The sequence below is a fragment of the Chlorocebus sabaeus genome, chromosome 17 (genome assembly GCF_047675955.1).
Source record: "Chlorocebus sabaeus isolate Y175 chromosome 17, mChlSab1.0.hap1, whole genome shotgun sequence".
Lineage (NCBI taxonomy): Eukaryota > Metazoa > Chordata > Mammalia > Primates > Cercopithecidae > Chlorocebus > Chlorocebus sabaeus.
This window is the reverse complement of record NC_132920.1, coordinates 1,989,163-2,006,625: the sequence shown is the minus strand read 5'-3', so window position 1 is coordinate 2,006,625 and position 17,463 is coordinate 1,989,163. Positions and strand designations below refer to the sequence as shown.

At 36.8% G+C, this 17,463-nt stretch overlaps 1 protein-coding gene across 2 annotated transcripts in view; it reads left to right on the top strand.

Moving 5' to 3' along the window:
* GMDS (GDP-mannose 4,6-dehydratase) overlaps positions 1 to 17,463 on the top strand; it is a 629,552-nt gene that overhangs the window by 128,161 nt on the left and 483,928 nt on the right. For both annotated transcript variants that reach the window (XM_007973861.3, XM_007973862.3), the window contains 2 exons: positions 712 to 799; positions 2,399 to 2,508. In XM_007973861.3, the coding sequence (XP_007972052.1) occupies positions 712 to 799; positions 2,399 to 2,508 (198 nt within the window). The remainder of the gene's footprint in view (positions 1 to 711; positions 800 to 2,398; positions 2,509 to 17,463) is intronic.

The following is a 17,463-nucleotide window of genomic DNA, read 5'->3' as shown; positions in this document are numbered from 1 at the left end:
TTCACCCCGCCCCCACCTATGGTATCAGGCAAGTGTGCATTACATTCCTGTTCTACCAACTTTCACCCTGCCCCCCACCTATGGTTAAGTCAAGAGAAAAAAATTTTAAAAATCCTCTCTTCGTTTGAATTTTCTTTAGGTCTTAGATCGAGTAGTACATAAATGTTGTTTCTTACCCATGCTCTTTAGCTTTCTGTCTTTTCTACTTAGCTGCCTAATAACATCTGCTCTCTGATTATGTCTGTGGCTCCAGAAATACATACAGTAGATGCAAAATGCAAGCTCTGAGGACACTGAGAAGATGTGATGGCCTTGTGCTCTGTGTTAAGCAGGCCACAAACGCCGTTTTACCGATATGGCCTCGCATGGTCTGTCTTCAGTTTCAAATGCAAGAGATATTTTTGTCAGCAGTTAGGCTGTAAGTGTGTGTGTTTGGAAAAGGAGATGTTTGAGTATCTACAACTAAGCATGAAGTCACATAATTACCTGATTACGTTTGTTGAGATTGGCAGTAAAATCACTGGGGAAAGACAGAGGTAGGATGTTGGTAGCTGGTGGACAGTGGTTGGGGAGAAAGTAAGCAGTGGGACTATTTCTAATAATTTAAAATGATGCTTAGAAATCATTTTTTTCATAAAGCTAAACATTAGCTAAAGAAGTTGTTTATTAGTCTTCATTGCACATTTATCTTTCCACACTGTAAAAACTCAGGTCCATGGAATTGTACGGCGGTCCAGTTCATTTAATACGGGTCGAATTGAGCATCTGTATAAGAATCCCCAGGCTCACATTGAAGGAAGTAAGTGATTTTCTTTTTCTAGAATCTCTTTCTATAATGTATTTTCAGATGTTCCTATATTCAGATAAGGTGTTTTCAAGTATCGTTTTTGTCAGTGCCCAACAAGTCACAGTTATTTACGCATGAATCACTGCACTGAATACGATTTACATGTGTTGAAAATCTTCTCTGCTCACTGCCCTAGGCCATAGTGTCCTGGTGGTTTGGCTGTTAGAAGGCTGTGGAGTAGATGGCTTAGAGAGGCCAAGGAAGGGCATGCCTTTGATCACCCCTCTGCAGGTGTCCTTATTCCTTCAAGTAAGAGCAGTTCCGTACTGACAGTGCACTGACCCACTTTTTATATTTGATCCAATTTAATCAACTTAAACAATCTTTGTACATTTAATTATTTTTAAAAATGATTTGTGAAGATAGGCCCAAATAAATGGCAATCAAAATGTTCCAAATTACTGTCATCGTCAGTATTTGCAGTTGTTTTGCTGCTTTTGTTAATTTGTCTGTATGTAGCTGTATAGTTTATATAGCACAAGCCGAATGTTTTCTTGTTTGAACTTATGGCAACTCCTGAGGTGGATGGGGAGACCCAGAGAGCATTTTATAGTTGAGGAAATGGAGATAGAGAGGTTGTGAATTTTCTGAGGTTGCACACTGTGAAGAAGGCAGAGCTGGCACCAGGACACAGGGATTTTAACTCCAAGTTCAGCCTGCATTATGTGGCCAGTTTTTCCAGCCAGCAAAGACAATACACTCAGCTTGTAAACCATATGTGGTTTTGTGTTCACCCCTCAATCCCTGCATATTTGAAGGTTTGGGTTACTTGTATAGATAGTGACAGCATCAGGAAGATGGTGCAGTAGTCTCCAGTAAAAGGCTTTTCACTTTAAGTCATTAAGTGCATTGTCTTTGAAACTCATTGTTTTTGTGCAAAGGTCAGAACAGGCCTGCCATTGGATCTAGATGTAGATCAATATTTTGTAAAAATGATGACAATATCAGGTTAGTAAATCACCCTTCCACGTGTGTCAAATTCTTGTATAATGAAGTCAGTGTAAGGATCTGTTTAGATTTAGGAGATCAAATAGGCTAGTTGTCCTTTAACCAGTTATGTCACCACATCAGGCATTCATGCAGGGCCTACGGATTGATGTTTATAAGGTACTTAAAAATTACTAGATAAAAGTGTCTAAAGAAAATAGAGTCGTCTTCATCATCATCAGTGTTATAGATTTCTTTAGATGGTATACATGTTATCACAATGTTTTCTTTTTTTGAATCTCATTCTTACAGAACACATCTTACAACCACCTGGAGCCCTAAGATATGTTATTGTATAGTATGTTCATGATACTATGCTTTAAAAAAAGTTTCTCTGAGTTTACTACCAAAATCTTTTACAGACATAGGCATTATGTAGCTCTCTTTCTATTATTTAGGTTAAAGATTACAGTTATGTTCTGCTACTCCAGAACCATCAGTACAGCATTTCCATTTTGACCCTGGTTTTCAGACTTTCCAAATATGCATTTCAATTTTGATATTTTAAAAAATTGAGTTTATGTTGCTTTTCTCTATCTAATGGTATGTTTTTGTATCCTGAAGACATGAAGTTGCACTATGGCGATCTCACTGACAGTACCTGCCTTGTGAAGATCATTAATGAAGTAAAGCCCACGGAGATCTACAACCTTGGAGCCCAGAGCCACGTCAAAGTAAGCCTTTTCATTATGATTTCTCTGGCTATGTTTCTGTGGTGTTCTGTATTTTACTTGTGTCTGTTGCTTCTCAGTACAGTAATATAATCACCGGTCTTAGTCTTCAAGTTGAATTGTCAGTGTTAGTTTGAGTATTAATCCTAATTGAAGTACTCATAGATTTTTTAAAAGTCTCTTGTCTTTTATTGAACAATATAATAAAACCTTACCACTAATATTGAAATAGCAGTATTTGTTTATTTTGGGTTGTTCCCTGTAGCCGTGAGCCCCATGGATGTGTTTTCTGCCATTTCAGATAACAGATTGTGAATTAAATGTTTTGTTAAAATGTTGGAAGATATAACTAAGTAAAACCTTTATTTTAATATCAGTTTTTGGTAGTGACTGAATTACTGGCTGAGAGAATATTTTTGAGTCCCAATAATATGTTAAAATTAGCTGAATTAACTTTTTAATTGTGAATAGTGAAAATCATTGGAAGAAAGCTTTTTAGTCTCCCTCCTCCTCAGTGTGATATAGCCAATATGGAATTTCCCCTCTATTCGCACTGTGGAAGGAATCACGGTAAACATCACAGGCCCATCCTTAGGGTTCTAGTGATCTGCTTAATTCAAGTTTTTGTTGCTGTGTCCTCCTGCTCACATGAATAAGTGAAATCTGAAGCCACGAATGATAGGAGTTCTATTTAGATACTTGTTCAGTCAGGATGGTTAGTGGACCTTAGAAATAAAAGCAAGTAACTCTTAAGTTATAAAAGCCCCCCAAAAGTCCAGAAAATCTGTGAGTATCTTTTTTGTTGTTGTTGTTGCTATTTAATGAACAAGTACAGGACTCTTATCTCAGAAAGTTTTTCTTAGGTGATTGGCTATTTTTCTGTATCCTAATTTTGCATAGAATGGAAGCTAAATGCCTATTCTATATACTTCTGCTTGTTGAAGGAAGAAATCGTGAACTAGATAAAATGAAACCAAGTGGAGAACATAGAGAAACATAGCAATAAACTCAATCTTATAACTGATTGTCAGTCTTCATTATACATATCTCTTTCAAATGTTAACCTTGAAGGATGGCTACATATTGATGAATAAAGATACCTCATATCTGTGTTGTCTATGAAAAAACATTTTTCTTTTCTTAATCTGTGATGATTCTGTTCTATATTCAGACTTTCACCAAAGTCTGTGAAAGGTGTCAGGGTCTTTAGGTTACAGCAGAGCTATTTTTCTAAATGATTCTCCGTGTGTTGTTTCAGTTGGGAAAGTCTTTCATGCATACTGTGCTTGAGAAATTACATCCCTTCTTTCCTATAGAGAAGCGGTGACTTTTTATCATTCCAGGAATGAAGGCTTTATTTTTCCCTAATTGAGGTAGTCAGTCTATCTTCCACATTATAATTCATCTGGCTACTTCTTGACCTTCCTGACCAGCCATGAGAGTATCTTCCAGACAAAACAGAATGTTTTGGAATGAACATTCCGTTATTCAGTTTCCTTTAGATTAAGAAGTTTCCTTTGTAATCATAGACATTTTATCACCTGTAGGAGCTAAAAATTGTAATCAAAGATGCAGAAAATGTTTATAAAGGTTTATTTATAGAAGACCTTCCCCTTGTCATTTTAGTATTAAATGGGCTGATTGTTTCCTTTCTCCAAAACATATTTATAGTTCAGAAATATGTTATAGTTGGTTTTCTTAGTTTTAGTGATCATGATAGTGTTTTGTTATCATTCTGGTGTGGTTGTACGGTACGTAATAGAAATCATAGGCGATTTGAGTTGATTCCCTCTACATTGCTACGCATGTGAAGTTTATCTGTTTTTATTGTATTTTGGCTACTTTTCTTAACGGTTAGTTAATGGGCAGAAATGGTACTCTTAGTGAGAATTTTGGTTTGTAAGGTCACTTAGTCTTCCAACAAATATTTATTGAGTGCATACCTCATGCAAGGTATCATGCACAGTACAGCACAAAAAGATGTGTCAGATACACTTCTGCTGTGGGGGTTTCAACTTTAGTAGGGGTGATTCGCACAAATGTCTGATTCTTTAGAGGAGGGTAAGAGAGAACTTCCGTCTGAGACTATTATGAATAGTGCAAGGTGGAATTGACACTGGCTGTAGTGTTGAGGTATAGGGAGGACAATTACAGACATACTGGGAAACTAATAGTTGAAATGGGGGTGGTAATATGGGGCAAAGAGAAGTGAGAAAACTTGGGACATGTTTGCATCATCATGAACATTCGAGATGAGCTGAGCAGAACCAATATGAGGAGAAATGTGAGGTAAGGCCAGGTAGGAAGTTGGGCTGTGCCTGGGCAGCCTACCCATGTTTTGAATGGGGGGAGATATAGTCAGTGATGACGTTTAGAGGTAAAAGTCTAGAGGTAGGGCTTAAGAAGAGGTAGGAAGTTGCTGGATGAGAATGGTGTCACTAGAAATGGGGGTGGGAGTGAGGAATGAAACAGGATGCCAGGTGGAACTGACTCCAGTATGCACTGATGTGGTCACTAGAGAAGAGGGAAACCCGGGGCTCCAGTGCCCAGGGGACCAGATGGTCAGTGGAACCAGTACTAGAAACCGACATTCAAGGAGAAACTTTTGGAGTGGGATTGGAGAAAGAAGTTGCCTTTTGGAAACATTTTACTGCCATTACTTGAAGGACATTCAAGGGAAGCAGATTATAAAGTAGCTTAAAATATGCTGTGAGTTTTGAGAGAGATCTAGGGTACAGGGGTGTATATTCAGCTCTTGAAATCTTTTTTTTTTTTTTTTTTTTTTGAGACGTAGTCTCGCTCTGTCGCCCAGGCTGGAGTGCAGTGGCGCGATCTCGGCTCACTGCAAGCTCCGCCGCCCGGGTTCACGCCATTCTCCTGCCTCAGCCTCAGTAGCTGGGACTACAGGCGCCCGCCACCATTCCCGGCTAATTTTTTATATTTTTAATAGAGACGGGGTTTCACCGTGTTAGCCAAGATGGTCTCGATCTCCTGACCTCGTGATCCGCCCACCTCGGCCTCCCGTAGTGCTGGGATTCCAGGCGTGAGCCACCGCGCCCGGCCAGCTCTTGAAGTCTTAATGATGCCAAGTGGTAACTGGAGAAAGATGGGTAGAGGACTGAAGAGTGAATCTTGGAAACGTGCTGACAGTGAGAGGGTGGGATGAGGATGAGAGTGAATCTTGGAAACGTGCTGACAGTGAGAGGGTGGGATGAGGATGAGCAGGGCTGATGACAGAAGTCGAGGGGGCAGAGGGTGGGATTGTGCCATGGCAGTCAAGAAATTAGGTCAGTGTAAGCAAGAGGGGATGAGGCCAGGAGAATGAGGACCAGGAAGAGTCACCGGCCTTGCCAGTTAGGCCAGCAAGGATTTGTTACTTTTTAAAGGAACATTTTAGTGATACGACAGACAAACTTGGCCAGTGTTCCGGGGGTTTAGAAGTTGAGAGGTTATAAGGGAAATGCAAGTTGAATGCATTTGTTCCAGAAATTTTTATGTAGAGGGACAAGAGAGGATATGATAGATGAAGCTTGCAGCATCATGTGTGGGTTGTCAGGCCTGTCTTCAGAATCCTTGATTCTTTAGGTCTAGGGTGGGGTCTTAGAACTTGCATTTTTAGGTTGTGTCCAGATGATGCTGTCCCTGGTCTGGGAACCACACTTTGAGAACCCTTGTTCTTGTGTTTCAGGTTTCTTGATTTATCCATATAGAATGTGTTCCTTAAATCCTGTCTTCTTATACCTTCTCCTTTTAATGTATAGGTTTTTGAGTTTGATGTAAAATAATCCTGTTACTTACTAGTTAATGACTTAATGAGCTTTTAAAGCCCAAAACTATGTCTGCAGTCAGAAATTATAAGAATGGAAAGAGAATTTGATATATGTTTGTATCAAAGTTCTTGATATTCAGAAACCTCTTTTTCTGAATAGTACGTAGTCTGAGATAATAAATACTTCTCGAGTACTTAGTATGAGTACAAGTGCCTCTTAGAATGTCCTTCGAAATCCCTTGTTCCGTACCACTGTTTATGCTGTGATGTGTGGGCAGGCTTAGTCATGGCCAGAGCAGGCGTGGGGAAGGGGCTTGGGATGATGGCGCTGTGTGAGCACAGACTGCTCACCTGCCTTGCTGGCGGCATGCTGCTGTGCTCCCTCACCTCTCCAAGGCTCTCCATGGTGGGTTGCAGTTGTTTGCTTTTTTTCTAGTAGCTTGTTAGGGAAGGAATTAGGATGAAAAAAATACGTATTTTGTTTCTTATAGTTAATTTCTCTATATTAATCAGCTTTGTAGAATTTATTGTATTCATAGATATATTCAGACAAAAAAGTTACTTCTGATAGTGTAATGTTTGCCATAAGATTAATTAAATTTCTTGTTATTTGGTTTGGTATTATTTTGAAAAAAGATTCTAATATTAGCACATATTTGCATTTAATGTGAATCTGTGACTTCTAGACTGGGTATTGTTTGTGTTGGCTTCTGTTTGTACAGAGTAAAGTCTCCTATCACTGTCACTTCCAGTTAATTTGATGTGGGCTAGGGTATGCTAAAAGTAAGGAAAATAAAATAATAGGAAGTTGGTCTGGTTTCCTGTAGGAAACCAATGAAGATGAAATTGGTTCTTGGAATAAACCCACAGCAGTCTGGGAAATACTGACTGAAGACATTTTTCTGAATCATAAACAGAAAAATTATGACTCATGAAGTAGGTCATTGAAAGGCTGGTTTGATCTTATGTGGGAGAAAGTGAGAGATGACTGAAATGTACTAGTTATTAAAAGAAGTTAAACCTAGCATGATGACATCATCCAAGTAGGAACAAATTATCCAATTTGTAGTCCTGCCCATTTGATGGAGAAAACGTTTTGGGAAACTGCTTTTTTGTTGTGGTTGTGTGGTTGGTTGGTTTGTGTATTTTTTGCTGTGTAATAGTGTTTCTTAATTGTTTAATTGCTGTCCTGATTTTCGATTTGTCCCCCATTTCTTGCAGCTTCTTTAATAATCTTAATGTCATTTTCAAAGTAGTGGTGTTGGTGAGATCTTTCTACAGTGAACCTGGTGCAGTATTTCTTTCCTTTGTCTCACAGTGCCATGTTGGAATTGCCTTGATTTTTCTCAAAGAAACGACAGTTACTCCATCGTGGAATGTGTCTTCAGTGGAGACAGAAAGTCACTTAGTCTTTTTTTTTAGTTTTGAAAAGGATTTTCAAATTATTTCTCAGTGTTACAAACCATGAGTATGTCTTTCTTCCACTTTCTGTTACTCAGATTGAGTAACTCCGTACTTTCTATTCCTTTTCTAACCCTTTAAATATCTGTATTACTTTCCTTTTCAAGTCTCTGTGTAAGTTATTTGTTTAATTTTGTTTCAGGACTGCTAGGAGGCATGAGTGCCTGGGGCCTGACCATGTGGCAGGAGCTGAGATTTCTTCTCACAGTTGTGTGGGACAAGTTAGCAGACTCTGACTGTAGAAGCCCCAAGGGGTTGAGTCTAAACGCTCCTCCTCACGGGACTTTAAGCTTGGGACGCCAATCAGGAAGCAGAGTTGATTGTGAGTCAAGGGGCCCAGGTAGTGACCTGGCACCGAGTTAGAATCGAGGAGGGATGAGACAGAAAAGCTAATTAAAGGAATGGAGGTGGGAATAAAAATAGTCATGGGAATTAAATCTGTGGCCCCTGGGAAAGGGCCCAAGCAACTGAATTACCTAAGCTAAAAAACTGTCGTCTCCAGAGACATTTTCCTGGTGGTTCTGAGAGTTGAAATCCATACCTTAATAGCTGCCCCCATAGTCATCCCCAGGAAGCCTGAACCTCTTGGGGCTGTTCTAATTGAGGGAAGGGGGTGGGCGAACAAATACATTGGGAGAATTGCATGATGGTGGGGAAGGGTGGTTGGGGAAGGGAGGGAGTCTGTAGTTGAACATCTGGTTAGTGCCTGACTAACCCAATTATAGAACAAAACAAAATTGCAACAGCATGGTCCTTTACTGTGTAATTATAGTAAGGATAGGGGTAACCTATTAAAAACCCAGAGCAAACAGCAGAGAGGGACTGTTCTTCTGTGTTCTTGCTCATTCATTTATTTATTTTGGACCCTGGGGAGCCTCATAGGGAGGTGTCAGTAGAGCAGGAAAGTAAGGAGTAGGCAGGGAGCATAGCTATTGCTGTTAGAAGTAAAGAGAAACTGTTAGAACATCCTTAAACTTGTGTGAGGGCCTGGCCTGTGGCCCATACAATTGCATATTAGCATTCAGTGAGTTAACACGTGTGAATACAGCCATCGGCGGTTTACCAGGCCCTGTGCCCAGAGGATGCAGGGGGAGACGTTATGGCCGCTACTGGAATAGACGACTGCCATGGGGCAGAAGAGAGGAATGTTCTCATAAGAAACTATCCAGGCAAGGTTATCAAATCAGGGGTGCACATCACAGTTCCTGGGACACACTCTAAAACTTCCAGGGTCCACACCAGACCTTGCGTCTTGGACTTCTCTGTGGCTTAAAATCCTGGTCACATCACATGCTCACTACACAACCCTGAGAGGGCACTTAGCCTTTTTATGCATCTGTTTTCTCATCCGTGCAGCAAGCACATGCCTTAGGCTGTGTTTCCTTAAGACATGATTCTACCTGTGGTCCTATGTATGTGGACTTGACTGTAACTCTTTTTCCCTAGATATCTACTTGTCTCATTCCCTTAACTACACTCGAACTTAAGCATCAGCTTCTCAGTAAGGCCCCCTGACCATCCTATCTCCAATAATACCTCTCCTGGGATTGGACCCTCACCATCCCAAGTCCTGATGAAGTAGGCAAGCAGTGAATGCAGTGGGCACGGGGGAAAGGAAATGCACGTTGGCCTCTATGTGTCCTCCTTCCCTTCAGTCCCAGTGTGCTGCCTGCTCACAGTTCAGTCTAACTTGAGGCAAATTATGTGGAGAAATGGGTGGGCTCAGGTTACATGGTCAACATATCGTCTTTGCTGTTTCTGCCTGGGATGGAGGCCTGTCATTTGCCTTAGCTGCTGTTCGAAATGATTGCAAGAATGTCTTCCCCATTCAAATAACTGTATTTCCTGCCACCAGAATGTTAACTTGTTATGACATATTCTCAAGGAAAAAGTGATGTTTTGGATCCTTTGCTTTTTAACAGATGGGCGCTAGAATTCTCAGGTGGCAGAGATTTTAGCACAGAGCCAACTTAAGCGCTTATTTCACAGGTGCCCACCTGGACTTGCAGTTGATAAGCAGCCACACGCTACCTAGCCTCCAACCCCAGATATGGTGCCACTCAGTCTTCCTGTCATGCTGCTAAGCTCAGAAGACCGAGGCGGGCAGTATTGTTGAACTATGAGGGGAAGATACCACAGGACTCTGATGCTTTATATTCGACCTCTCTTGTCATTCCCACTGTTTACTACAGTGAAATGAAGTTTTGGTGCGGTAGGTTTGAGTTTAAAACATTGTTCTTTCCTTGTTGGAGGGAACTGGTTATAATTAATACCATATGAAAGAGTATTTGAATAGCTAGAAGATCCCCAAATTCAACAATGCCAGGTGCAGTGTTAGCACATCAGTGATACTAACATAAAATTAATATATATGGAAAACAGAAATCCACAGTACTAACTCATCAGGAATGATAATCACCTTTTTGGTTAGGGTAGTACAATTTAATTCAATATAAAATTTAAAATTTTGAATATCTACACCATGGTGGTTTGTAAGTTTCCCTAAAAGCTATGGGAGGCAAATAATAATTGCTACAATTTCTTAATGAAGACGTTGTTAGAATGAGCAGCTTGTTCCTATTCGTACACTTATTTTTAAATGAAATTGTCAAGTCAGTTATATAAGTATAATGTGAATTAACCTGTTTTCTAAGATTTAAAGATAAATATTTCTGCTTTAGTACTGAAAATACATTTTTGTCCATGTATTAGTATACACAAACTGTAACTCCATATTAGGTCTCTGAAGATAACTTATTTTGCTTAGTAGACTTATGAATCGATATAGCCTATTATGATATTATGAGTTTTAAAATTCATTGTTATCTTGTCATATGTATTTATTAGATGTGCTCAGAGCAACACAAATCACTTGTTTGTTAGCAGATTATGAATGTTCAAATAATAAAGATTCCTTATAAGCAGAATGCTTAGAGCAGTGAGTATAACTTTGAAAGCCTGAGGATTAATAAGGTATGTTTGCATTTAGACCTAATATCCATGCATACTGTAGTGCATTTTGCGTCTAGAAGAATTAGCTCTCTTACAGATAAAGTGAGTAGGTGCTTGGAGCAAAGACTGGATGCTTTCAATCTCTGTGGATAGATGGTGTGGGTGGAACAAACCTCTATGGCCAAGTAACATTATGGTTTTGTTTGTTTTTGTTCTGTAAGCTCCCATTTCTTTCTGATCAGTCCTGTTGCCCCTTTACCTGTGTGGACACAGCCTCCGTGATACTTAATACAGTTCGTAGCCACTTTTGTTTGTTACAGGGCGAAATTGCAATACAAAACCTTTTTCATTTTATAATTTCATGTTTAGGTTTATAATGAATAAATGCTACTATTTTAAATATGACGAGTTTATTCCCATGGTTCTCAGGAAGAAGTTGAGCATTTTTGACTTTGTATTTATCAGGGTAGGCAGGAGTGTATGCTGTTACTGGGTGCCTGTGTGTCATCTGGCTCAAATTCTTGGAAGCCTGTTGTAGATTTGAGCAATTGAATTCAAATCTAAAACCACTTAAAAAGTCCTTTATAGTCCATTAAGAATTTATATGAGAGAGAACACTCTATGAAAGCTCTCCTCTCCCTGTTCAAACAGATTGTTCTGTTTTATTAGATCTAGGTGGTATTGTAATTTTGATAACAGCTAATAATGTTTGGAATTTTGCTCATAATTAATTAGTAGACCACACAAAGGTATGCTTATTGGGTTTTTTACCCTTAATGTATTTATAAATAGTGGCTTGTTTACTAAATAAAATCCAAAGTAGCATTATTTTAGTATTGCAACATTATTTTATATATATTAAGCTAAAATTAATGCAACTAGCTAACTGTACATATTTACCATAATATTAATTTCTAGATGCTATTTATAAAAATGGTGGGCAAAGAGTAAGCTAGTAAATATATTGTGAGTAAAACTTTTCTTTTCTTTTCTTCTTTCTTTTTTCTTTTTTCTTTCTTTTCTTTTTCTTTTTGAGACAGAGTCTCGCTCTGTTGCCCAGGCTGGAGTGCAGTGGCACTGTGTCGGCTCACTGCAACCTCTGTTGCCTGAGTTCAAGCAATTCTCCTGCCTCAGTAGCTGGTATTACAGGCGCCCACCACCACACCTGGATAATTTTTATGTTTTTAGTAGAGATGGGGTTCATCATGTTGGCCAGGCTGGTCTCGAACTCCTAACCTTAGATGATGCACCTGCCTTGGCCTCCCAAAGTGCTGTGGGATTACAGGTATGAGCCACCTCGCCTGGCCAGGATTCTTAATTAAATTACAGCATGTAATTTACATAAATTAAGGTGAAGACATAAATGATACTTTGTTTAATACCATAATGTATCTCCCCAGCCCCAAAATTTGTCTGTATATTTTAAAAAATTGAACTTAATACCTCTTTTAAAATACATAGTAAAGCTTGATATTAAATATGATTTCTACTTTATCCTTACATATAAGTGGAGTTTATAAAATTTGCTTTGTTAAAGTTGGATCCTTAAAGTTGGTATGGTAAAATAAAATGAAACCTTTTCTAGTTCAAAAAATTTAATGCGTAAGAATTTTTTCTGGTACTTTCTACTGTAAATCATTAATTGGATACCTTACTAGTGCCAGCAAGAAATAAATCATATGAAAATGGTTTTAATGTATCAAATTTCTATTTTTTTGAAAAATGTCTAACATCGAAGATGAGTGATTAGTAGGTATCACTTTTACTTTTTAAAAAGTGACATAATATGTTCATAGTTTGGAAATGTTAATTTAAAATGTAATCCACAATGAATTTAAACTTGCTTCATTTATAGGAAACTATGCCTCAAGTCTTGGTTTGGCATGTTAAAACTCTGTTAAGTTTATCATTAGAAGACTAATTCTTTAGAAAATACTGCACCCTGAAAAATTAGCTCAACTTGTGTATGGTTCTAGTGTTGTTAATTAAAACGAACTGTTTACCAGAGAAGAGGAATATTGTGTTGATAGCCATTATGCAGTTATTCTAAATGGGATTTGATAGAGAAGAGGCAGTAGTTTCTAACTTCTTATGTTGTTTTGTGTATCAGGGTAAAAAAACCTTTTCCTGAGTTTCCTTTCTACTCCCATTCCATATATTTCGTTGGTGCCAGGTTTTTATTTTTTTAATATATAACAGCAAAATCTTTTAGAAATTAGTAGTATTGACAAAATAAACCTTTTAGGGACATTCTTCAAGACTGTCAACCCATATTGTTAGTACTGATGGTAAATAACCAGTCTTTACCCTGATTGCATGCATTAATTGTTAAATGGTATAGGGGACAGGATTTTTTTTTGTTTAACATTCCCATATGGCTCACACTGGAGTGCCTTTCTATTTGTTTGACACTAACATATCTTAGGACAATTCAGAGCCAGTATAGTCAGTCCTAAAGTGGAGGCTGAGAGGCTCTTTTCTGTGGTCTGATAGATTTCTCCATCTTCCCTAGAGAAGAAGTGTTTGAATATTTGACAGAGGTTAGTTGATTGCTATGTCACAATATTTGAGTTATTGGTTGTTTAAATAATATGTGTAAATAATTTTTTATCTGTTTGCTTTGCATTTGCTTTATATTAAATATTATGAAAGTGTTTTGGTTTAGTGATCTATCATTTGGCAAGATATTTAGATTGCAATTTAGCAAAAATTAATTTATCTTATTGGAATTATTTACTTAAGTGACTTAAAATTTCAACTGTTTCAAGCATAAGTTCATCAGATTTTCCAGATTAAAATTTATCAACAGCAATAATGGAAAAAATCTGTTGGTATGTTCAATAATAATATGTTAAATAATGTACCTTCAGTCATTTTTCAGTTTTATAAATTTGCTTCACAGAGAAAGAAATGGAAATTCCCAGTAAGCTTTACATTTGAGTAGGGAAGCAAGTAATTCCTAAAGCTTCCTTCTTCATCCTTCTAGATTAGAGACATGATTGTTTTTGAAACAGAGGAAGTTTCTGGTGTGTTTAAGAATGTTGTGCCCTTTTATACACATAGATGGCAGCAAAGAATTAGACAAAGGAAGTGAACCTTGCAGTTATAATGAAAGATGAGTGACAGTACAAACTGACTCCATCAGCATAGCTGCCTGTGTCTCGTACTTAAACATAAAATAAGAAAGAAAGCTACTATTGATAACACAAGAATATAGGAGAATGAAGAAGGCTCTGGGAAGCTGTAATACACTGAATTTCTGGACAAATCCCAGGTGGGAAAGCTTAATCTTTTAAGGTATGTCATCCACTCCTGTAAGATGATTGAAATCAGCTAAGATAATATGCATGTCAAAATAAAGAGACAGTGAAGGGCTGAGGGGGCAGTAGGGCAAGAGGGAAGTAAAAGAGAAACCACGCACAAGTTGCAGCGGCAAGCAATAGCCTGCTGCCTGCGGGCACTGTGGAGTTTGGCCTGCATGTCTCCTTTTTAGTTAAGCAAGTTACAAAGAGGAAATGTCAGTCCACGAATCAGGCAAACATTCCATGGGAACATTTGCTCAAATGTCAGCATTTTAGAAAATAGAACTGTAGTCTATTATGGTTCAGTCCCCATGCTGGATTTGCTGTTAAGTGCACAAGTACAAATATATTGCTTAAGAATGCATTTGCTATTAACAAGTCATTTTATGTCTTAATTAGCATTCCTAAATAGTGACATAATCACTATAAAAGATGACAGTCATCATTATAATTAATATTTAATATGTGCATGCTTCCGAGGACCTTTCTGTGGCTTCTCACAAATTTCCAAGGTAATTTTCAAGTTTTAGAATTGCATTTGGTGAGATCACAGTCATGAGGATCTAATGAAGTAGAATCATATTTAGTAGAAACTGAGATTCAGAAGTGAGTTACAGAAAAGCAATTTATAACATGTCCTTAACAATCCCATACCTCAGTGTCTTACTAATTATAAACGAAATAAGGGCTTAATGCCACTAGAGTAATGCTAACGTTGTTTAGGAAAACATTTCTCCTACCCTCTATTTTTTTTCTGGTCTACTCTCACGAATTTTAGTACCACAGACTAATCTCTGGGTCACAGAATTTATTCTAAAGGTGTGTATAACAACGTGCTTAAAAGCAGTATCTGGCAAGTCTCTCTTGTGACAGCAACTTATTTCTCACATAATTATTTTCTTAGCAAATTTGATATCTTAACAACCCCTTCCCTCATTTCTGAGTTCAAAAAATAACACTTAATATAATTTATTTCTCATACTTAATAAAAGCTTACTTGAGAGTATATTGCCATTCACCCTCTAGCTGCTTCCACCAAATGAGGTTAGAAGGGAATGTGGTTTGCAAGGGTATAAGGTGGTTTCCAGCATCGTTTGCTGTGTACTGTAATGGGCCTCAAAGTTGTTTTAATGAAGCATAAAACATATTCTGGCTGCTGCTTGTTACTTATTAATGATTAATTGGTTACACTCTGTCATATCAGTAGGAAAAGAAGATATATATGTAGTTTTTCTGTTTTAAGCAGTCTACTGTGTTAACTTTAGTTTGTATGCACAGATATTATCTGTGTTACCCTAATATTTTTAGTAGTGTAGGTGGTTTGAAAACAAGAACAAAGAAAATTCTGATGTCTAAACACATAATCCTGCAATTTTGTGAATTTTTAATTTAATTAATTAAATGGAATTTTATAAGTTGAACTTTCATTATCACATGTTTCTTAAAACCAGGGTATAAGATGGTTGAATTAGTCACAATTACATAAACATTTCTTTATAAGTCATTTTTGAGATAACAAATGGCTGTTAGATTAAAAGGTTATTTAAAAACAACTTTTTTTTGTTTTGCAGGTGACTGCATACTTTTTCTTTTACACTTTTAGCCCCTCTTTGGCAGTCCTTAGATTTAGACTGTGACTTTCTTAATGGAATAACATCGTACAGATTATTTATGTGACCTTTTCACTGCCACGGTTTTCATTAAAAGGACAGTATTGCAACACCATTTCCTTCAATTGCTTGGTTTCAAAAGAATCATGTCTCAGGCAGGCAAATCTAAGTGATTTGTGTTGCTTACTAACTGAAGAATATTGTTTTAAAACTTTTTAAAAAAACCAGTATATTAATTTTCTTCGTATCAGTAGCACTAGAACATTTATTTTCCTTGACAATATTTTATAAATATTTTGCATGAATAATTAAATGTTGGATAATTAATAACATGTTTTTCAATTTGCTTATAATTTTTAAATGGGCTTTTAAAAATGATACACTTTATAGTTTTTGATGCCCTTTTTAAACTCTAAAAATAGATTTTGTATGAATTATAGGGGACTTCAGTGTTTTATTGGCATTTTATAAACAATTTTAATTTATAATGGCTTTACATTTGTTTACGTGACTACATCTTACAAAATCTTAGATATCTGAAAAATTTCCAGTATAGTATAATAATAGCTTAAGTAATACTTGCCTTGTTTGTCTTTCTTAATTACATTAACTTTAACATAGTTAATTAGGTAGCATTCCTGTTGATTAATAAACTAGAGCGCACACTGTTGTTTGAGATTAAAGTTCCAAAGTTTTGTGCTTATGATACTTAGATTTTCCTTTATGTCCAAATTGTCCTTTCTTTTATCTGATGTAAAATATTTAAATATATAGACTTTTAAAATTATTTAAATTGATAGATGATTGCATGTAATCACGAAGTATATTTTCTCTTGTGGCCATTGTTTTTCAGTGAAGTGTTAATAGGTAGTGGGAAAATGTATGTAATATAAATGCCTTAAAGTTCAATTTTGGCGCTAAATTTAATTGCCTTTTTTCTACAGGTTATGTCTTTATTTTAGATAAACACATACGTTCATAAATGTATTGCTCATAGTTTATATTTCTTGAGGAATGATTTCAGATAGATTTGATACACTTTCTCTCATTTTGTGGGAGGTTCTTTTCTCTTTCTCTCAGTTTCTAACTGGGGATTCCACTTATCAGGTTGAACCATCTTATATGATGATGAGTCTTGGTGGTGCAACTCTGTTGGCACAGGATCCAGAGACTAATCCATAAAGCAGTTACTAGATTTCCAATGTGTGAAATATTAGTTTGTCCCTTTTTCTTGTGTTTTTTCTTCTTAAAAGCTTTACTGAAATTTCGTTTTTTATTTTCTCTCTCTCTCTCTCTTTTTTTTTTTAAGTGTTTTCTACCATGCTACTTATGAAATAATTTCTTAAGAACTTTCCCAAGTTCCATCACTTGGGAAAAGATGTATTTTAACTACAACAGAAACATCTTGGTTAAACCCTTATCTGGTCAGAGATTTTTAGTTCCTAGCCAGTAAAAACTTGTTTTTTATAATGTCACATAAATTACATACTAAATTAGTACTTTCAGTAAAAACTTTTTAGTAAAATTTTCACACTTAAATACTCACTTTTTAAAAAAAAGAAATCTCAGTAATGTCAGGTCATAGGCACATGAAATGTTTAATAGAAAAATTGCGATATCTTTCATAATAACATAGACGTTAACAGAGTTTTGACTAATCTTACTCATTTTCTTGCATTCTTACAGAAAATACTAGTACAAGTGTAACTTTTAGCGAAATTAGTTCTTCCTAAGAATTACATTTCTATGTGTAAAACAACTATAAAAAGAGTGCCAAGATTTAATGCGTGCCTTCACTTTTCGGGGACGTTTTATTTTCTCCACTATAAGTAATCTTAATTCCAGATGTTAGCACATGACATTT